Source organism: Apodemus sylvaticus, chromosome 15, assembly GCF_947179515.1.
Source record: "Apodemus sylvaticus chromosome 15, mApoSyl1.1, whole genome shotgun sequence".
NCBI classification, from domain to species: domain Eukaryota; kingdom Metazoa; phylum Chordata; class Mammalia; order Rodentia; family Muridae; genus Apodemus; species Apodemus sylvaticus.
In genome coordinates, this window is record NC_067486.1 from 84,561,766 (window position 1) to 84,584,841 (window position 23,076).

Consider the following 23,076-nt stretch of genomic DNA (forward strand, 5'->3'; position numbering starts at 1 on the left):
CATTAAAAATTGGTACATTTTGTAACAATGTTTCAAAGAATACCTTTTTTAGTAGCAAGAAAAAGAAACTGGATTTCTTTTTCTTTTTTCCTTCTTCCTCCTTCCCTCCTTCCCTCCCTCTTTTTTCTTTCTTTCTTTCTTTCTTTCTTTCTTTCTTTCTTTCTTTCTTTCTTTCTTTCTTTCTTTCTTTCTTTCTTTCTTTCTTTCTTTCTCTCTCTCTCTCTCTCTCTCTCTCTCTCTCTCTCTCTCTCTTTCTTTCTTTCTTTCTTTCGAGACAGGGTTTCTCTGTATAGCCCTGTCTGTCCTGGAACTCACTCTGTAGACCAGGCTGGCCTCTAACTCAGAAATCTGCCTGCCTCTGCCTCCCAAGTGCTGGGATTAAAGGTGTGTGTCACCACTGCCCGGCTTGAAACTGGGTTTCTTTGAGTTCAAGTTATAGTTCCCAGTCCATTTTGGAAATGTTACTCAGCCAAAAATGAAGTTCAACTTTAAAACAAAATATCCAAGGAAATGCAGACCACAAAGTTGTTATTAAGAGTAACTCTGAACCTTAGGATGTTATTACATTATCTGTTCTTCTACTTTCCCTACTGAATATCTCAGACTGCTTAGTCGCTATCTTAAGTGCAATTAAGTATACGGTTGTTGTGTGTTTTCAGAGATTCGGAAACCAAAAATGTCTTGTGAACCGGGGATATAGCAGAAACAAAACCCTGCGTTAAGCTTGGTTTGACCTCAAGCACATTATACCAACCTTGTATCAACCACATTATACGGTGGTTATATGCTTGGTTGTTCTTGACTGCGAGTGGTGCCTGCACCTGTAGGAGCCACACCAGTCACTCTGGGTCGATGTGTAGAGGACCAGGTCTCCTGACAGTCGCCCGCCCAAGAGACACTCCCACCACCCCAGGCGGGGTGCAACGCGGTAAGAGGGCTGTAGAATGTCCCAGCCTTCCGCACCCTGGCCATGACGTCACGACCTTTGCTGGCGGTTGCATCCGGTTGCGGCCAGTTGCCCTGGAGACGTATACACAGAGGAACGGATCCCAGCACCCGCCCCGCGTTTGCGGAGGTCCTGGGACCTGCGGACCACCTTCGCCATGAGTCAGCGGCAGGTGCTGCAAGGTATGGCAAAGGCGGGCGGACGGGCAGGCGGACGGGCGGGCGAGCACTTGGGAGGGTCGGCGCCACAGGACACCTCCACCGGCTCTCTCTCCTCAGTGTTCGAGCAGTACCAGAAAGCCCGGACGCAGTTCGTGCAGATGGTGGCGGAGCTGGCGACCAGACCCCAAAACATCGAAACGCTGCAGAATGCAGGTGAGCCTGCAACCCACGCGTTGTCCGCCTGTCTCAGCTGCTGGCTCTGATAGCTACTAACCTCGCTGTCCCTAATTTTCCACGCCCTCCCCTTCCCCTACCTATCATTCCCCTCCTCTCCCCCCCCCCCCCCCAATCTCCTATCCCTTGGGTCCTGGCCTCTTCCATCCCCTGACTCCTATCAGCTGTACCTGTAACCCTCAGCTGCTCTCCTCTTGGGTTCCTTATCTGCAGAGGTTTTGTTCGTTCGTTTGTTTTGTTGTTTTTGTGAGTGTGTGTGCCTGGTGAGTCAAAGGAAACATCTTTAAGTTCCTCCTGTACACTCTCCAGTCCCCTTAGAGGCGGTCTCATGAAATCAGGCAGGTTGTCAGGTTCATTCAAAGCAGTATGAATTTCCTCGAGGTCGTTTAGCATAGATCTTACTCTCCTGAATCTCTCTCATTGAAGCTGGACTCTGCCGTTTCTGCAAGACGGGCTGTTGGCAAACTCACTGCACGGGGGATTATAGGCACCATGCCATCATGCCCCCTCCCCTTTTGTGTGTGCTGGAGATCCAAACCAGGGTCCTTAAGCTTGCTCATGCTAGCACGTTAATCATTAGTTCATGTCCTCACTCCCTCTCGCTTCCTTTTGACCATCTCAGGCATTTTTACGACAAAAAAATTCAAGACACATCATAGTACTTTTGGTCTTACTGTAAAGTGAAAATGTAATTTTATGCTCCTAGACTGTAAGTAGGTAAAGGTTTTGTAAAATCCTTATGATGCTCTAAATCTATCCCTTAAATTGAGGAGTGGGAAAAGTGGGGAAGAGAAAGAGTAAGGTAGGGAGAGAAAGAAGAGAGGGAAGAGGGAAGGAGAGGGGAGAACAGAGAGGAAGAGGGGGACCGGAGAAGGGAGAGGGAGAATTGGGAAAGAAAGGGTTGTGAAGAGAGGCAGAGGCAGAGAGGCAGAGAGGCAGAGAGGCAGAGAGGCAGAGAGGCAGAGAGGCAGAGAGGCAGAGAGGCAGAGAGGCAGAGAGGCAGAGAGGCAGAGAGGCAGAGAGGCAGAGAGGCAGAGAGGCAGAGAGGCAGAGAGGCAGAGAGGCAGAGGCAGAGAAGCAGAGGCGAGAGGAAGGAGCAAGAGTTTCATTTGCCTAGATCAAACATGAGTTACTAACTGAACTATGAGATTGCTATTACTATTTTGTCTTAGGAAACCTTTATTGGATGTTTTTGTTTGTTTCTTTCCTTTCCTCCTTCCTTCCTTCCTTCCTTCCTTCCTTCCTTCCTTCTTTCCTTCCTTCCTTCCTTCCTTCCTTCCTTCCTTCCCACCTTGTACCTTTTTGGTCCTTTGTTTTGGTGTTTATTCTTGGATATTTTCTTAAAACTCTTATTCTTTTCTCAAACATTTACATCCCGACCAGTTTCCCTCTACTCCTTCCTTCTCCCCTCTCCCCTATATCCACTCCTCCTCCGTTTCCCTTAAAAAGAGGACTTAGCTTGGACCCATATAGTGTCTGTGATTGTCTCCTCAGTCTCTGTGAGCCCCTATGCGACCTGCTTACTGGATTCTGTGGGCTGTGTTCTGAGACCTTTGGTTCCTACAACCATGCAGAGGTGGCAAGGGAAGCTTTTAGAATAGGATTTTTTATCTTTATCGGCATCCTTTTTATCTTTAACTTAAAAAATTGAGATAAGTATAGATTCATGTGTCCTTTGCCCTCCATTTAATTCCCTAGTGACATATTTCACAAGTTTATTGTTACTACAGTTATGATGCCAATATTGACAGAAATTGATTAATTGCATTCGTGTTTCCCCAGTCGTACTGTCTTGTGTGTGTGTATCACTCTGTGTAGTCTCACCTCCTGTGTGCTCACCACCATTACACTCAGGACAGATTCCCTGTAGGTCCAGATACAAGATCACACCTACCTCCTTCTGTACTTTGCCTAGTAGCCACTGAACTAGTACCGATTTCTAAGATGTTGTCATTAAAGAATTGGTTGTTTGGGGGCTGGAGAGATGCCTCAGCCATTAAGAGCATGTACTGTTCCTCCTGTGGATTTGAGTTTGATTGCTAGCACCCAGGCCAAAGTGCTCACAATCACCTGTCACTCCAGCTCCAGAGGCCCCAGTGCCTCTAGTCTCCATGGGCACCTGCACTCACACACACACACACACACACACACACACACACAGTTATAAATAAAATAAACTTTAAAAATTATTTTGTTTTGCAGATGTTTTATGTAGATGAATTTTCTTTATTCTGTGTTTGTGTGCATGTATTCACAATCCTCAAGATGTCCATAGTACAAATGTCTAGTTTATTAGTGAATTTTACATTTTTATTATATCATTTTCCTCCCATGATCTCTTCCCATTTCTGTGTCCCCTGGCTTCCAACTTCATTGCCTCCTCTTACTTGTTACACACACATGAATAAACACATACATGCAGTCTGATGAGTCCATTCAGTATTGGCTGTATGCCTTTGTTTCTAGGGCTGATGGCTTGTACTGGGTAACCACCACTCCTCCCAAAGGTCTCTTGGGCTTTAGGTTGTAGGAGTTGTCCTGTAGCTGCATCAGCTGGGACTGGGCACCCCATGGTCAGTTGTCTGCATCTTGGCAGCAGTGGCTCCGTAATGGGCATCTACTGAAAAAAAATACCCAAACCAACCAAACAAAAAGCTTCTTTGAGGGGGGATGAGATTTACACTTACCTGTGGATATAAGGATAAAAATTTAGAATGTAGTTAGGGAGTAACCGATTTAGGAATGTGAGGTAGTAGGTTCTCTTCTAAGATCCATGACCTCACTAGCCCTGGGTAGTTGTCAAGATTTACAGTACCAGGCACGAGTTCCTTCCTGTTAAGTGGGCTTTGAGTTCGATTAGACAGTTGTTGGTTACCGTCAAGATATGAGTGTCGCCACTACAGCTTTAGACACACCTTGCTGTGCGTCTGGGTCAGACTGTTGAATGTTTCCCTCCTTTAGCAGCTTGCATAGCACCTTCAGGCTTTCCATAGAGGAGACTTTTCAGGTCAGTTCCAAGAGCATGTCACCTTCAACTCCTGGCAGGCCACCAGCAACAATAACAATAGCCTATATTGCTTTCTTATGTGTACTGAGGATCAAATCTAAACAACAACTTGAAAAGAGGTTTCTCATGTTTGTACTGGAATTTTTCTTAGTCTATAGCTCTTAGTGGGAATATCATTGTTCCAAGTGATATAATTTCCTTATATACACACAGTTATAAGCATTATATGTAAATTTAGATAAATATAAAACAGTGGTTCCCAGTGTCTTTTTAAAGCATCCTTAGTTATTTATCCTTCCTCTTCCTCTATTGTATGACTTCCCTTTGCAGCCGAGGATGACTTTGAACATCTGATTACCTGTATGTTTCACCTGTGTGTTTTACCTATGTGTGTTACCACACCTAGTATTCAACATACATTTAAAAAAAAGCTGAAAACACTTTAAAAACTAGGTTTTCCCATAGCTTCTTTAAATCTATCAGTGAAGAGTTCTGTTATTATGTCACAAATATAGGAAGAAATGCTCATTTGTTCTTCAAGCATTTATTAAAAGTTTTCTGTAAAGCTAGCTGCTGGATATGGAATTTTAGTAAAAAAACATCCTGTTTTATTTTATTTCATAAAATTTATATTCACCTTTTCTTTGTTGCCATGAAACTCATGTTCAGATCTTAATTGCAATGAAAATCCAGTTGTATTTTTGATACAATTATCAGTGCCCCTCCTGAACACATTTGTTGTTGTCATATGTATGTGTGTGTGTGTGTGTGTGTGTGTGTATATATATATATATATATATATATATATATATACATATTTAACACATCGTTTTTTATGTATGCTGAGGACCTCTGTTAGGTTAAGCATGTCCATATATACATATGTAAATAAATAAAATTGTTATGACATAATTACATATTTAATTATATTGTAATCAATTCAATTATAATATATAGTTTATTCCATTAATTACACATTAATATTTAGAAATAATTAAGTATTAGTATGATACAATTAAATTATAATATAATTGTATAAGTATATTGTTATATTATTAAATGTATATAGCAATATACTTGTACTGGCTAGTTTTGTGTGTCAACTTGACACAGGCTGGAGTTATCACAGAGAAAGGAGCTTTAGTTGGGGAAGTGCCTCCATGAGATCCAGCTGTGAGGCATTTTCTCAATTAGTGATCAAATGGGGAGGGCCCCTTGTGGGTGGTACCACCTTTGGGCTGGTGCTCTTGGGTTCTATAAGAGAGCAGGCTGAACAAGCCAGGGGAAGCAAGCCAGTAAGAAACATCCCTCCATGGCCTCTGCATCAGCTTCTGCTTCCTGACCTGCTTGAGTTCCAGTCCTGACTTCTTTTTGTGATGAACTGCAACATGGAAGTGTAAGCTCAATAAACCCTTTCCTCCCCAACTTGCTTCTTGGTCATGATGTTTGTGCAGGAATAGAAACCCTGACTAAGACAATACTTATATGTATGTTATAAATATATGTAAATATAAATAAATATAAATATAAATATAAATATAAATATAAATATAAATATAAATATAAATATAAATATAAATATAAATTGTCTCTAACATGTACATATAAACTATCTCAAATCATTTAGAGTAGGTGAAATATTGAGTTAAAATATTGAGTTAATTCTAACTGAAGGCAGATTTTTGTATTTGTGATAATATTGAATTTAAGTCTTAGCTCTGCTTACCAAGTAAGTACTCTACCACTGAGCTGCATCCTAACCTCAGAGAGATTTTTGAATGAATTGTCTTACTTTACTGCCAGAAAATACATGAAAACAGAAACTCGTAAAATATTAATATTTACAGTTAAAATGCAAAGAATCACTGCAACTCAACAGAAATTGTCCAATTCAAAAATGGGCAAACAACTTGAACAGATTTTTTTCCCTAAGGAAAACATACATAATATGGAAAGAGGCTCACTAGACAGGAAGATGTAAATTAAGTCTATTTTAGTGGTGTCTTTCTATAGTCCAGGATTTTTAGGAGACTGGGGCAGGGATGCTGATTCAAGGTGAGCCTCGGCAACAGATGGCTAATGTTGACTGTCAACCTGGTTGCCTCTGTAGTCTACGAAGCCTTTTGGTGTGTCTCTGAGGACATTTTCAGGAAGGATTAACTGATGGGAGAGGGCCCCTTACAATGGGAGGTGCCCTCTAGTTTGCTCCGTAGACTTGAGAATCCAGGAGAAGACAATGCTCTTGCCTGGCTATCCCAACCCGCAGGACAGTCAACAGGGTTCCTGGAGTTACCTAAAAGAAAGGCGATGGGACAAAGACACAAAAAAGAGATGGACAGCAAATTTAATCCCGAACAAGCTGTCAAATTTTAATTTTTACACAAGTCAATATAAAGGGAAGCTTACAAGGTTTGGGAGGGGTAGAGGGGGAACAATCTCAGGGGGCTGATATCATTTCTAAGAAACAGTTTCTCATAATATCTGGGTAAGGCTAGTTATTGCTGCTGGAATTTTGGCATGATAAAGGGGGGTCATGAGAAGGTGAAGTGGAAAGGGGTTGCTACAGTAACCTATCCACAGATGGACTTCAAAAGGAGGGGGTTTTGAGATTTATGTAGGAATAGTTCCTGGCATGGAGATCTAAGTGAGAATGACTCCTGGTATCGAGGTCTCCTGGCACTGAGAGCCAGGTGGGGATGGCTCCTGGTATGGAGAGTTCTTGGCATTGAGATCTAAGTGAGGATGGCTCCTGGCACCTGGCTGCATTTACTCCTGCTCGATTCTGGTGCTGGTGCTGGTGCTGGTGCTGGTGCTGGTGCTGGTGCTGGTGCTAGCTTTTCTGATTTCAGAGCCCAATTTCTTTCTTTTTTTTTTTTTTTTAACTTTTTAAAAATTAGATATATTCTTCATTTATGTTTCAAATGTTGTCCCCTTTCCTGGCCGCCCCCCCCCCCCCGAAAGTCTCATAACCCATCTCCCCTCCCCCTGTTCCCCAATCAGCCCTCTCCCTCTTCCCTCTCCCAGCATTCCCCTACACTGTGGCATCGAACTTTCCAGGAGTAGGGGCCTCTCCTCCTTTTGATGTCCAACAAGGCCATCCTCTACTGCCTATGGGCCTGGAGCCATGGGTAACTCCATGTGTACTCTTTGGTTTATGGTTTTGTCCCTGGGAGCTCAGGGAGTACTAGGTTCCTCCTGTGGCACTGCAAACCCCTTTAGCTCCTTGGATCCTTTCTCTAGCTCCCCCATTGGGGACCCTGTGCTCAGTTCAATGGCTGGCTGAGAGTGTCCCCCTCTGTATTTGTCATGCACTAGCAGAGCCACCCAGGTGACAGCTATCGCTCAGAGCCCAAATTCTTAGGACTTCTAACCTGAACTGGAGGCCAGTGACTCTTCCAGAATCTTCAGCAGAAGAGTTTTCAAGACAGCCTAATATTGATTCTGTCATGTGGTTATTATTGATCAGTTTTATGCAGATATACAATGAAAAAAAAGCAAGTGGAGCAAAAAGAAATGAAAAAAAAAGTAGTCTGAGGAGAAAAGGAGCATGGAGAAATTTGATGCTAGAGCCAAGGCTCCTGCTGAAAGAGATAAAGAAGAATGGAATAAAGGCAGTGGTGCCCTCAGGGTGAGACCTTACCCAGCTAATCTTGCAACTTGTGAAAAGATGAGGCCTAAGTAATGAGGATCAATCTGTTACCAAAGAGCATCCACAAAGAAAAGCTTATGTAAATGTCATTTCAAGAGGGCCACGTTCTATCCAAAGCAGGCAAAGGATTGGGCAGCATCAGCTATTTGGTTAAAAAAGGGGTATAGGAACCAAGGGTTTGTAGAATCCACTTTCCTGGCTAAGGAAAGCTGTTGAGGCTAGGAGGGTGGAAGGAGAGGTGCTAGATGGAGGCCTGGAGAGGCCATTGTGTGAAGCTGAGGTGAAGCCTGGATTGTGTTGGAGATCTCAGGTTGGTGGAGATGTAAGAGTCATGGGGTACCTACAAAGGAGAGCTGAAGACAAGGTGTGGAACCAGCCAAAGAGAGGAGTATGTTGTAGTTAACAAAGTTTCAAGCAGTTGGAGACTTTAAGAGTCGCCTAGGCCCTTTGACATCAGACAGAGCTACAGGATTTGGAGTCTGCCCAGCTGGGTTTCAGTCTTGCTTTGGTTCAGCATTCACTATGCCCCTACTCCTCCCTTTTTGAATGGTGATGTATATTCTGTGCCATTGCATATTAGAAATATGTAATTTGCTTTTTGATCTTGCATGGGGTCACAATTAACAGATTTTATTGAGTCTCAGAAGAGACTTTGACTTTTTAAACTGCCTCTCTGCCTGCTGTGATGCTCATTTAGTCTAAGCCACTGAAATGGTAAACAGGTCTCCAATAAACTCTTCCTTCTATAAGTTGCCTTGGTCATGGTATCTCTTCACACAATAGAAAAGTGTAACTAAGACATGTGGGTTCCAGGGACTAAGTCCTTTTATATGCTTTATTTTATATTTTATATGATTTATTTTATATTTATTGACTTGTATATGTTGAACTCACCCTGATTTCTGGGGTAAAACAAATATGATTGTGGATATTTTGTTGATAAGTGTTTGTATTCAGTTTGTTAGGATTTTGCTGAGGACTGTGCATCTATGTTAAGTATGGATATTGGTCTGTAGATTTTGCTGTTCTGTCTTTACCTGGCTTGGGTCTTTCACCTGTGAAAGAGACATACATGAGAGGTAATATGGAAAAAGGTCTCAAAATAATGATTTTATATATTATGGTGATAGACCTATTATGTTTTCAATCCTAGGATGAATATCATGAGAACCTGTTATATATCATACTTCCTTATCTCAGTGAAAGTATTTGCAGGTAGTGTATATATCTATCATGAATATGAGGACCTAGCAAAATGGCCCTCTACCTTCCTCAAGAACAAATGGAAGACTTCATTGAGTAGGAAAGACCTTGAATGAGCCCTGGAAGATATGGGTTACAAAGACTGGGATAGGTGACTCCCTTTCCTGCCCATCAGGAACTGGAAATTTTACCACATATCCCCCAATCTTTTTCTTTATATTCTTCATGATGGAGCTATTGCCTTACATAGTTGTTTACTTTCTAAATAAGAGATGTTAATTCTTATCTGACTTCATAGCCTTTAAATTTTTATGTTAATTTCAACATTTTATTATTTTGGGGGAATTTTATATATCTTTTGATCATATTCATCCTTCCTCCCCCAACTTTTCCTAGATATATCTCACTTCCCTTCCTGCCAAACTTTGTGTTCTCCCCATAAAGACTATTTTTGTGCTGCTCAAATATTATTGTAGCCTTCTACAATATGTATCTGGATATGTATCTGGGTCTACACTCTTAGAGAAAACACCCTTACTTCCTCAGCAGCTAAAAATTGTGACTAGCTCCTTGGTGGAACTATATGCCCAATACCCCTTTCCGTGCTGGGACTTGGTCTGATTTGGTCTGAAACAGGTCTTATGCATGCTGTCACAACTACTGTGAGTTCATATAGGTAACTGCTCTTCTATGTGAAGAAGAGACTGCTTCCTTGTAGCTGTGCACCTCTGGCCTTTATGATCTTTCTCTCCCTTCCCTTCAATGATCCCGAGCCTTTGGAAAAGGGAGTGCAGTGTGCATGTTCTATTAGGCATTAACATTCTTAGCCCCTAATTTTCCTCCACCTTGACCATTTGTAGATCTGTGTTTGTCACCATCTATTATGTTGGTTACTAGATTCTCTGATGAGCTTTGAGAGCTGCCTTAGTCTATGGATATAATGATAAGCCATTAGGAGTTGGTTGAATATTATGTGTATTTAGCAGAATAGTAGTAGTAAGTTTTCTTCAAAGGTCTATATGTCTTACTACAGGTTGTTGTTCCAGTAGCAATGCTACATTATTCTTCAACACACAGGACTTTCCTACACCATTTCACAATTTTCCATTCATCCTTACCAACCCCCACACTCTAGTCTTGGACCAAAGCAATTCTGTGTACCAGTCCAATAACCTGTGGCACCTGGCTTTATTCCTCTCAAGTAATTTCTAGACTGTAGACCCAACATGCCACCACATCCTGTCTTCTTTTCCAGCCTGATTTGTCTATCACAGAATCTGAACTAATGAAAGAAGTCCACATTCCTAGATCTCATTGCAAAAATACCAACAATATAAAAACCTGTCTCTTCTCTGTAAAATCTACCCATTCTATAGAATTTATTGCTCATGAGAGTTACCTAGATTAGCCCCAGGACATGGAATCTAAAAGAAGAATCATAAACTTCATCAAGAATTTAGAGAGTTTCAAGGAGACACAGACATTTCAGTGAAATCAAGGAAGACAATCAAGGAGAATAAATGCCTGAGTGATGCTCAAGGAAATAACGAACAGGAGGCTGATAGAAGTAATAAAGATAACCCAGGGCTTCAGGATGAACTCAATAAGGAGACAGAATTACTGGAGAGAATGCAAGATGAAATACAGATGGAATTAGAAAATACTACAGCTCAACTAGAAAATGCCTAGGAAAGCCTTACAGTTAGATATATTAAGCATAAGAAAGAATATCAGGACTTAAAGTAGGGGATCCAAACAAAATAACTAAACAGTATAAAAAAAATTTAAAAACACCAGAAAGTAACATACAAGAAAAACAAAACAAAACAACAAAACCCCCAAACAACAATAATAAAGCAAATTTTGAATTATAGGCATAGATAAGGGAGAATAATACTTAGCTAATGGACTAGACCAAAACTTGGTTTGTTTTTTTTTTGTTTGTTTGTTTGTTTTGGTTTTTTCAAGACAGGGTTTCTCTGTATGGTCCTGGCTGTCCTGGAACTCACTCTGTAGACCAGGCTGGCCTGGAACTCAGAAATCTGCCTGCCTCTGCCTCCCAGAGTGCTGGGATTAAAGGCGTGTGCTACCACTGCCTTTAATAGACCAAAACTTTAACAAGATCATAGAAGAAAACTTCCTCAAATTCAGGAAAGACACACCCATACAGCTATAAGAAACAGAGAACATCAAATAGACAAGACCAGAAAAATCCCCCACTGCATATCATAGTTAAAAAACTAAGCACACATAACAAAGAAAGTGTATTGAAAATTGCAAGAGAAAAACACAAGTCACATACTAAAGAAAACCCATGAGATCATAGCTGGTTTCTTAATAGAAAATTTGAAAGTCAGAAGAGCCTGGAGCAAATGTATCCCCAGTCCTAAAAGACCATGATGGCCACGCTAAACTAATATACTGCCCCAAAGCCATCTGTCATGGTTGAAGGAGTAAGTGTATCTGTATGATATAAACAGCTGAAAAGGCTTATATCTAACAAATCAAACCTGAAGAAAACACAAGCAGCATTATTTCAGGTTGAAGAGAGAGGTGAGCATAGAAGAGACCACAGAAAGAAACATGAAGCCATAATTATTAAAATGTGAAGTAACATGGAGAACAACACAAAAGTCAATAACACATTGATAATAATTAGCACATATATTTCAATAGTACCTTTAAATAACAATGGTCTCAGTTCTCACAGATGCAGACTGAACAGACCAAGAAACAAAATCCATCTATCTGCTGCCTATGAGGAAGATATCTTAGCTTTAGAAATAAACACTGTCTTGGAGTAAAAAGATAGATGGAAGCACTGCAGTCAGATGGGTCCAAGAAGCAACAGCCATCGCTATTCTGATAAAATAGACTTCAAACTAAAACTAATCAGAAGAGATAAAGAGGGTCATTTCATTCCAATCAAAGGAACAGTTAACCAGTAAAACATAATATCCTAAACATATATGCTCCCAATTTAATAAATAAAATGCACTACTGATTTAAAGTAATAGATTAGCATCAATCTACTAATAGTAGATGCCTTCAATATGCTACTTGTACCAGTAGACAGGTCATCTGGACAAAACAAAACAAAACAAAAACCCTCAGAATTACTTGACATTGTGCATCAAATTGTCTTAACAGATATCTACAAATACCAAAGAATCCACAAGATACTCAGCAGCAAATGGTAACTTTTAAAAAATAGACCACATCCTTAGACATAAGACAAATGTTTAAAACTGAAAAAGATTGAAATACCTTCTTGTATCCTATCTGAGTACAATGCAATAAAACTTAAAATTGACAGCAAACAAATCTCTAGTAAATACAAACTTATGTAGATTGTAGGACTGCATGATGGACAGGTAAAGAAGAAATCAAGCCAGGTGGTGGTGGTGCACGCCTTTTTTTTTTTTTTATTGTTATTTTTTTTATTTGATATAATTTATTTACATTTCAAATGATTTCCCCTTTTCTAGCCCCCCCCACTCCCCGAAAGTCCCGTAAGCCCCCTTCTCTTCCCATGTCCTCCCTCCCACCCCTTCCCAGTTCCCCGTTCTGGTTTTGCCAAATACTGTTTCACTGAGTCTTTCCAGAACCAGGGACCATTCCTGCTTTCTTCTTGTATCTCATTTGATGTGTGGATTATGTTTTGGGTATTCCAGTTTTCTAGGATAATAACCACTTATTAGTGAGTGCATAACATGATTCACCTTTTGAGTCTGGGTTACCTCACTTAGTATGATGTTCTCTAGCTCCATCCATTTGCCTAAGAATTTCATGAATTCATTGTTTCTAATGGCTGAATAGTACTCCATTGTGTAGATATACCACATTTTTTGCATCCACTCTTCTGTTGAGGGATACCTGGGTTCTTTCCAGCATCTGGCAATTATAAATAGGGCCAATCCTACATCAGATAGAGGGCTAATATCCAATATATATAAAGAACTCAAGAAGTTAGACTCCAGAAAACCGAACAACCCTATTAAAAAATGGGGTACAGAGTTAAACAAAGAATTCTCACCTGAAGAACTTCGGATGGCGGAGAAGCATCTTAAAAAATGCTCAACTTCATTAGTCATTAGGGAAATGCAAATCAAAACAACCCTAAGATTTCATCTTACACCAGTCAGAATGGCTAACATTAAAAATTCAGGAGACAGCAGGTGTTGGAGAGGGTGCGGAGAAAGAGGAACACTCCTCCACTGCTGGTGGGGTTGCAAATTGGTACAACCACTCTGGAAAGCAGTCTGGCGGTTCCTCCGAAAACTGGGCACCTCACTTCCAGAAGATCCTGCTATACCACTCCTGGGCATATACCCAGGTGCACGCCTTTAATCCCAGCACTTGGGAGGCAGAGGCAGGCGGATTTCTGAGTTCCAGGCCAGCCTTGTCTACAGAGTGAGTTCCAGGACAGCCAGAGCTACACAGAGAAACCCTGTCTTGAAAAACAACAACAACAACAAAAAAAAAACCCAAGAAGAAGAAGAAGAAGAAAGAAGAAGAAGAAGAAGAAGAAGAAGAAGAAGAAAGAAGAAGAAATCAAGAATTTCTGTCATTAAATGAAAATGAGAACAATAATGCAGCCAGCCTCTGGAACACACTGAAATCATAGGAGATGCACAGCTCCAAATGCCCATATTAAAAGCCAGTGAGAACACAAGTAAATGATCTAATGATGCTATCAAAAATTTGGGAGAAAAGTGAACAAACTAAATCCAAACCCAGTAAGTGCAAGAAATAATAAAAAAGCAGAGCAGAAATCAGTCAGATCAAAACAAAGAAAAGAGCACACATACAAAAATCAATAAATCTAAGAGCTAGTACTTGGGAAGATTAAAAAATTACCAGACTCTAGGGCCAACTGAGGACTAAAATGAGCCAATCTGAAATGAACAGGGAAGCATTGCACCAGACACTGACCCAAAACATCCAGGAAATACAGGACACAATGAGAAGACCAAACCTAAGAATAATAGGTATAGAAGAGAGTGAAGACTCCCAACTTAAAGGGCCAGTAAATATCTTCAACAAAATTGTAGAAGAAAACTTCCCTAACCTAAAGAAAGGGATACCAATGGACATACAAGAAGCCCACAGAGCTACAAATACATTGGACCAGAAAAGAAACTCCTCCCGTCACATAATAATCAAAACACCAAATGCACAAAGCAAAGAAAGAATATTAAAAGCAGTATGGGAAAATGGTCAAGTAACATATAAAGGCAGACCTATTAGAATTATATCAGACTTCTCAACAGAGACTATGAAAGCTAGAAGATACTGGGCAGATGTCATACATACCCTAAGAGAACAGAAATGCCAACCCAGGCTATTATACCCAGCAAAAAATTACAATAGATGGAGAAACCAAGATTTTCCACGACAAAAACAAACTTATACAATATCTTTTCACAAATCCAGCCCTTCAAAAAATAATAAATGGAAAACTCCAACACAACTAGGGAAACTACACCCTAGAAAGAGCAAGAAAGTAGTTTTCCATTAACAAACCAATAAGAAGACAGCGACATAAACATAACTCCACCTTTAACAACAATAATACCAGGAAGCAACCATCACTTTTTCTTAATATCTCTTAATGTCAATGGACTTAATTCCCCAATAAAAAGACATAGACTAACAGACTGGATACATAAACAGAACCCAATATTTTGCTGCATACAGGAAACCTACCTCAGAGACAAAGACACTACCTCAAAGTAAAATGCTGGAAAATAATTTTCCAAGCAAATGGTCCCAAGAAACAAGCTGGGGTAGCCATTTCAATATCGAATAAACTTGACTTTCAACCAAAAGTTATCAAAAAAGATAAGGAAGGATACTTCATTCTCATCAAAGAAAAAATATACCAAGAAGAACTCTCAATCCTGAACATCTATGTTCCACATGAAAGGGCACCCACATTCATAAAAGAAACTTTACTAAAGCTCAAAGCACACATTGTACCTCAAACAATAATAGTGGGAGACTTCAACACCCTACTCTCATCAATGGACAGATCATGGAAACAGAGACTAAACAGAGAAACAGTGAAACTAACAGAAGCTATGAACCAAATGGATTTAACAGATATCTATAGAACATTTTACCTTAAAACAAAAGAATATACCTTCTTCTTAGCACCTCATTGTACCTTCTCCAAAATTAGTCACAAAACAGGCCTCAGATACAAGAAGACTGAAATAATCCCATGCAATCCTATTAGATAATCACAGATTAAGGCTGATCTTCAATAACAATAAAAACAATAGAAAGGCCACACAAACATGTGAAAGCTGAACACCACTCTACTCAATGATAACTTGGTCAAGGAAGAAATAAAGAAATTAAAGCCTTTTAGAAGTTAATGAAAATGAAACCACAACATACCCAAACCCGTGGGACACAATGAAAGCAATCCTAAAAGGAAAACCCATAGCTCTGAGTGCTTCCAAAAAGAAACTGGAGAGAGCTTACACTAGCAACTTTATAGTACACCTGAAGGCTCTAGAACAAAAAGAAGCAAATACACCCAAGAGGAGTAGATGGCAGGAAATAATCAGACTCAGGGCTGAAACCAACCAATTAGAAACAACAAGAACTATACAAAGAATCAACTAATCCAGGGGCTAGTTCTTTGAGAAAATCAGCAAGATAGACCAGACTAACCAGGGGGTATGTAGATAGTATCTAAATTAAAAAATCAGAAATGAAAAGGGAGGCACAAGAACAGAAATCGAGGAAATTCAGAAAATCATCAAATCCTCCTACAAACGCCTTTACTCAACAAAACTGGAAAATCTGGGTGAAATGGACAATTTCCTAGACAGAGACCAGGTACCAAAGTTAAATCAGGATCAGATAAATGATCTAAACAGCCCCATAACCCCTAATGAAATAGAAGAAGTCATCAATAGTCTCCCAACCAAGAAAAGCCCAGGACCAGATGGGTTCAGTGCAGAGTTCTAACAAACCTTCAAAGAAGACCTAATACCAATATTGTCCAAATTATTCCACAAAATAGAAACAGAAGGAACATTCCCCAATTCATTCTATGAAGCCACAATTACTCTGATACTTAGACCCCCAAAGACCCTACAAAGAAGGAGAACTTCAGACCAATTTCCATTATGAATATTGATGCAAAAATACTCAATAAAATTCTAGAAAACTGAATCCAAGAACACATCAAAACAATCATCCATCATCCCATGGCCTTCATCCCATGGATGCAAGGATGGTTCAATATAAGAAAGTCTATCAACATAATCCACTATATACACAAACTCATAGGAAAAAAAAAAAAACCACACATTCATTTCTTAGATACTGAGAAAGCATTTGTCAAAGTTCAACACCACTTCATGATAAAAGTCTTGAAAAGATCAGGAATTCAAGGCCCATACCTAAACATAATAAAAGCAATATGCAGCAAACCAGTAGCTAACATCAAACTAAGTTGAGAGAAACTTGAAGCAATCCCACTAAAATCAGGGACTAGACAAAGTTGCCCATTCCCTCTATACCTATTCAATATAGTACTGGAAGTCCTAGGCAGAGCAATTAGACACTAGAAAGAGGTCAAATGGGATCCAAATGGGAAAGGAAGAAGTCAAAATATCATTATTTGCAGATGATATGATAGCATACTTAAGTGACCCCAAAAATTCCACCAGAGAGCTAAAGCTGATAAACAACTAAAATTAACTCAATCAAATCAGTGGCCGCCTTCTATTCAAAGGATAAGCAAACTGAGAAAGAAATTTGAGAAACAACTCCCTTCACAATAGTCACAAATAATATAAAATACCTTGGTGTGATTCTAACCAAATAAGTGAATGATCTGTATGATCATAAATTCAAATCAAAGAAGATCTCAGAAAATGGAAAAATCTCCCATGCTCATGGATTGGCAGAATTAATATGGTAATAAAGGCCATCTTGCTGAAAGTAGTCTACAGATTCAATGCAATCAAAAAACCAACTCAATTATTCATAGAGGTAGAAAGAGCAATTCTCAAATTAATCTGGAATAACAAAAAACCCAGGATAGCAAAAACTATTCTCAACAAAATGAGAACTTCTGGGGGAATCAACATCCCTGACCTCAAGGTGTACTACAGAGCAATTGTGATAAAAACTGCATGGTTTTGGTACAGTGAACAGGTAGGTAGATCAATGTAATAGAATTGAAGACCCACAAATGAACCCACACACTTATGATCTCTTGATCTTTGACAAAGGAGCTAAAACCATGCAGTGGAAAAAAGACAGCATTTTTTGGCTCAACTGGTGGTTAGCATGTAGAAAAATGTAAATCGACCCATTCTTATCCCCTTGTACAAAGCTCAAGTCCAAGTGGATCAAGGATCTCCACATAAAACCAGATACCCTGAAACTAATAGAAAAGGAAATAGGGAAGACCCTCAAGTACATGGGCACAAGGTAAAATTTCCTGAATGGAACACCAATGGCTTATGCTCTAAGATCAAGAATTGACGAATGGAACCTCATAAAATTGCAAAGCTTCTGTAAGGCAAAGGACACTATTAATAGGACAAAATGGCAAACAACAGATTGGGAAAAGATCTTTACCAATTCTATATCCAGTAGAGGACTAATATCCAATATATACAAAGAACTCAAGAAGTTAGACTCCAGAGAACCAAATCACACTATTAAAATGGGGTACAGAGCAAAACAAAGAATTCTCAACTGAGGAATACCAAATGGCTGAGAAGCACCTAAAGAAATGTTCAGCATCCTTAGTCATCAGGGAAAGGTAAATCAAAACCATCTTGAGATTCTACCTCACCACCAATCAGAATGGCTAGGATCAAAAACTCAGGGGACAGCAAATGCTGGCAAGGATATGGACAAAGAGGAACACTCTTCCATTTTTGGTGGGTTTGCAACCTGATAAAACCACTCTGGAAATCATTTTGGCAGTTCTTCAGAAAATTGGGCATAGTACTACCTGAGGACCCAGCTATACCACTCCTGGGCATATACCCAGCAGATGCTCCAACATGTAATAAGGACACATGCTCCAATATGTTCATAGCAGCCTTATTTATAATTGCTAGAAGCTGGAAAGGACCCAGATGTCCCTCAACAGAGGAATGGATACAGAAAATGTGGTACATTTACACAATTGTGTACCACTCAGCTATTAAAAACAATAAGAATTTTAAAATTCTTAGGCAAATAGATGGAACTAAAGAGTATCATCCTGAGTGAGGTAACCCAATCACAAAAGAACACACATGATATGCACTCACTGATAAGTGGATATTAGCTGAGAAGCTTGGAATACCCAAGATATAATTCACAGTACACATGACGCTCAAGAAGAAGGAAGACCAAAGTGTGGATACCTTGGTCCTTCTTAGAAGGGGGAACAAAATACCCATGGGAGGAGATAAAGAGACAAAATGTGGAGTGGAGACTGAAGGAAAGACCATCCAGAGACTGCCCCACCTGGGAAACCATCCCATATACAGTTACCAAATTCAGACCCTATTGTGGATGCCAACAAGTGCTTGCTGACAAGACCTTGATATAGCTGTCTTCTGAGAGGGTCTGCCAGTACCTGACAAATACAGAGGCATGTGCTCTCAGCCAACCATTGAACTGATCATAGGGTCCCCAATGGAAGAGCTTGAGAAAGGACCCAAGGAGCTGAAGGGGTTTACAACCCCATAGGAAGAACAACAATAGGAACCAACCAGTACCCCCAGAGTTCCCAGGGACTTAACCACCAACCAAAGAGTACACATGGAGATCCATTGCTCCATCTGCATAAGTAGCAGGGGATGGCCTGGTTGGACATCAATGAGAGGGGAGGCCGTTCGACCTGTGAAGGCTCAGAGCCCCAGGGTAAGGGAATGCCAGGTTAGGGAAGCATGAGTGGGTGGGTTAGTGAGCAGGGCGAGGGGGATGGAATAGGGGTGTTTGGAGGGGAATCATGGAAATGTAAATTAAGAAAATAATCTAATAAGAAAGAAGTAAAGCTATCAGTTTTTTTTCAGATGGCATATTATTATTCATTAGAGATCCCAAATTCTATTAGAAAAAATTTAGAAACAATACACAAATTTGGCAGTGCAGGTGGATACAGAATCAACTTGCCCAAATCAATAGTTTTTTTTTTTTTAATACATGAACCACAGGCATACAAAGGAGGAGATCATGGGTGCACTCCTATTTATAATAGCCTCAAAAATAATCAGGTGTCCAGGGATAAAGCTAAGTAAGGAAGCGAAGGCTGTCTACAAAGAAAACCTTAAACCTCTGAAGAGACACAGAAATACAGTAGAGAATGGAAAGACGTCTCATGTTCGTGTAGTTGTAGAGTTACTATTGTGAAAATGACCATTTTGTTAAAATATATTTATAGATTCAGTACCATCCCAATCAGAATCCCCAACTCATTCTTCACAGAAATTGAAAAAAGGAAACTATCGTAAAACTCACATGGAACCACAAAAAATCCTGGTAGTCAAAACAATCCAGAGTGAAAAGAATAGTGTTGGAGGGATTACTATTCCCGAACTTACGGCACCTGACAGATCCATCGTGGTAAGAACAGTATTGCCTCAGTACAAAAACAGACCTGCAGACCAGTGGAACAGAACTGAAGTCCTGAACAATATTTGAGACAGATGCCAAGAACTGATGCTCAGAAAAGAAAGTATCTTCAACAATGGTACTGAGAAAGCTGGATGCCTACATGCAGAAGAATGAAATTAGACCTTTATCTTTCAGTTGCACAAAAATCATCTCCAAATGGGTCAGAGATGTGAAACAGAAGGGAGACACTGAAGAGAAAACACTAAGGGAAAACGCGGGCTGCTTGCTGCGGGCTGTAGGTGCATAGAAGGACATCTCCATCTGCCGAAGGACTTCTGCACAGGTGAACAACAGTCAACCAACCGAAGGGGAAGCCCAGGAGTGGCAGGGAACCCTCGGCAGGTACATATCTGGCAGAGGCGTAATATCCCGAACATATAAAGAACTCAAAAAACAAAGAATCAGAAAAAGGAATGACCCCTTTGAAAAATGGGCCTGAAACAGGAACAAAGAGTTCTCAAAAGAAGAAAAAAAATGGCTAAGAAATATCTTTAAGAGTGTTCATCAATTCTAGCAACTAAGGATATGCAGGTGATTTTTATAAAAAAATTTTTTATCCCTGTCAGAATGGCAAAGATACTACTTTTGTCTGGTGTTGATTGTTGTTGTTTATCTAAGGGCTTCAGGTATATCATTAGGTTATTAATTTGAGGTCTTTCATTTTATTTAGGTACTAGGTACTGAATATTTTTTCTTAAGACTACTTTGAATCCCACAAAATATTTTTATTTTGTTTAATTCTATGAATTAAAAGTTTTTCATCTTGATTTGTTTGTTGATCGAGTTTTCATTCAGTAGTATGTCATTTAACTGCCGTGAGTTTGTGTGCTTTGTGATTTCTGTTGTTGTTGACACTTAGCTTTAATCCATGGATGTTATTTCAATTTTTCCATATTTGTTGAGACTTTCTTTTTCTCCTAAAATGTAGTTTATTTTGAAGAAAGTTCTATGGACTGCTGAGAAGACCATGTATTCTTTAATATTTGGTTTCTGCAGATGCCAGTTTGGGTCTATTAGATTTATGATGTCATTTAACTTCAAACTTTCTTTAGTTTTTTTCCCCAAATGACCTATATATTGTTGATAGCAGGGTTTTTGAATCACCCACTACTGTGTTAGGGTTCATCTGTGGTTTTAAACCTAATAGTGTTTCCCTTATGAAATAGGGTGCTCCTGTGTTTGGTGCGTAAGTGGTAGATTTTTTCTTTAAAGAGTATAAAGTATACTTCCTTATATCTTTTGATTAATTTGGGTTTGAAGATTATTTTATCAGATATTAGAATATCTATGCTTGCTTATTCCCTAGTTCCATTTTCTTTCTTTTTTTTAAAAATGACTTTATTCCAATTATTTTTCCTAATGAAGCAAGGCATACAAACTGCAAGTGCCTGGATTAAAACAAAATAGAAACAGTTGCCAGCTGGCTTTCTGAGGCTTTATTTTAAATGGAAAGATATTAATCATATCCCATCTTGTTCACAGTCAGGTTTTCATACTGCACAGCAAGAGTAAAACAAACAAACAAACAAACAAACAAAAACCATGTGTTCTGAAACTTGCCTGTGAATTACTGAAAGAGTTTGCTAGGCAAATTTACACTGTAAACAAACCAACTAAGCATGCTTGTCCTGAGAATCTCTTAGGGATTTTAAGACACTATAACAGCGCTCATAAGCATTTATACTCATTAGTTTTCAGTGAGTTTCATTCAAGCCTGTCCAACAGCAAAGAGGAGTGAGTCAGGTGAACAGGATGAGTTTGAGACATATTCTCTCATTTAAAGCCCCAACATCTTTGCCCTCATCCCTCCCCCCCTTGTACCTCCCTGTCTCTCCCCATTTCTTGTCTGGTTTTTAAACCAGGGTCTTATGTAACTCAATCTGAAGTCAAACTTGCTACACAGCTGAGAATGACCTCAAATTCTTTTTTTTTATTCGATATTTTTTTATTTACATTTCAAATGATTTCCCCTTTTCTGGCTTCCCACTCCCCGAAAGTCCCATAAGCCCTCTTCCCACCCCTGTTCTCCCATCCACCCCTTCCCACTTTCCTGTTCTGGTGTTCCCCTATACTGCTACACTGAGTCTTTCCATAACCAGGGGCCACTCCTCCGTTCTTCTTGGACATCATTTGATGTGTGGATTATGTTTTGGGTAATCCAATTTTCTAGGCTAATATCCACTTATTAGTGAGTGCATACCATGAATGATCTTTTGAGACTGGGTTGCCTCACTTAGTATGATGTTCTCCAGCTCCATCCATTTGTCTAAGAATTTCATGAATTCGTTGTTTCTAATGGCTGAATAGTACTCCATTGTATATATATACCACATTTTTTGTATCCATTCCTCTGTTGAGGGTTCTTTCCAGCTTCTGGCTATTATAAATAGGGGTGCTATGAACATAGTAGAGCACGTATCCTTATTGCATGCTGGGGAATCCTCTGGGTATATGCCCAGGAGTGGTATAGCAGGATCTTCTGCAAGTGATGTGCCCAGTTTTCTGAGGAACCACCAGACTGATTTCTAGAGTGGTTGTACCAACTTGCATTCCCACCAGCAGTAGAGGAGTGTTCCTCTTTCTCTACATCCTCGCCAACACCTGCTGTCTCCTGAGTTTTTAATCTTAGCCATTCTGACTGGTGTAAGGTGAAATCTCAGGTGTTTTGATTTGCATTTCCCTGATGACTAATGAAGTTGAGCATTTTTAAAGATGTTTCTCCACCATCCAAAGTTCTTCAGGTGAGAATTCTTTGTTTAGCTCTGTACCCCATTTTTAATAGGGTTATTTGGTTCCCTGGGGTCTAATTTCTTGAGTTCTTTGTATATATTGGATATTAGCCCTCTGTTGGATGTAGGGTTGGTGAAGATCTTTTCCCCATTTGTTGGTTGCCGATTTGTCCTTTTGATGGTGTCCTTTGCCTTACAGAAACTTTGTAATTTTATGAGGTCCCATTTGTCAATTCTTGATCTTAGAGCATAAGTTATTGGTGTTCTGTTCAAGAATTTTCCCCCTGTACCGATGTCCTCAAGAGTCTTCCCCAGTTTCTTTTCTATTAGCTTCAGAGTGTCTGGCTTTATGTGGAGGTCCTTGGTCCATTTGGAGTTGAGCTTAGTATAAGGAGACAAGGATGGATCAATTCGCATTCTTCTGCATGCTGACCTCCAGTTGAACCAGCACCATTTGTTGAAAAGGCCATCTTTTTTCTACCTAGTTCCATTTTCTTGGA

General features: G+C 39.8%; 1 protein-coding gene across 2 annotated transcripts in view; it reads left to right on the forward strand.

Moving 5' to 3' along the window:
• The first annotated feature begins 1,047 nt into the window (after positions 1 to 1,047).
• The window catches only part of LOC127666040 (sperm-associated antigen 6), a 96,727-nt gene continuing 74,698 nt past the window's right edge, over positions 1,048 to 23,076 (forward strand). For both annotated transcript variants that reach the window (XM_052158741.1, XM_052158742.1), the window contains exons 1-2: positions 1,048 to 1,128; positions 1,225 to 1,320. In XM_052158741.1, the coding sequence (XP_052014701.1) occupies positions 1,104 to 1,128; positions 1,225 to 1,320 (121 nt within the window). In that variant the 5' untranslated portion in view covers positions 1,048 to 1,103. The remainder of the gene's footprint in view (positions 1,129 to 1,224; positions 1,321 to 23,076) is intronic.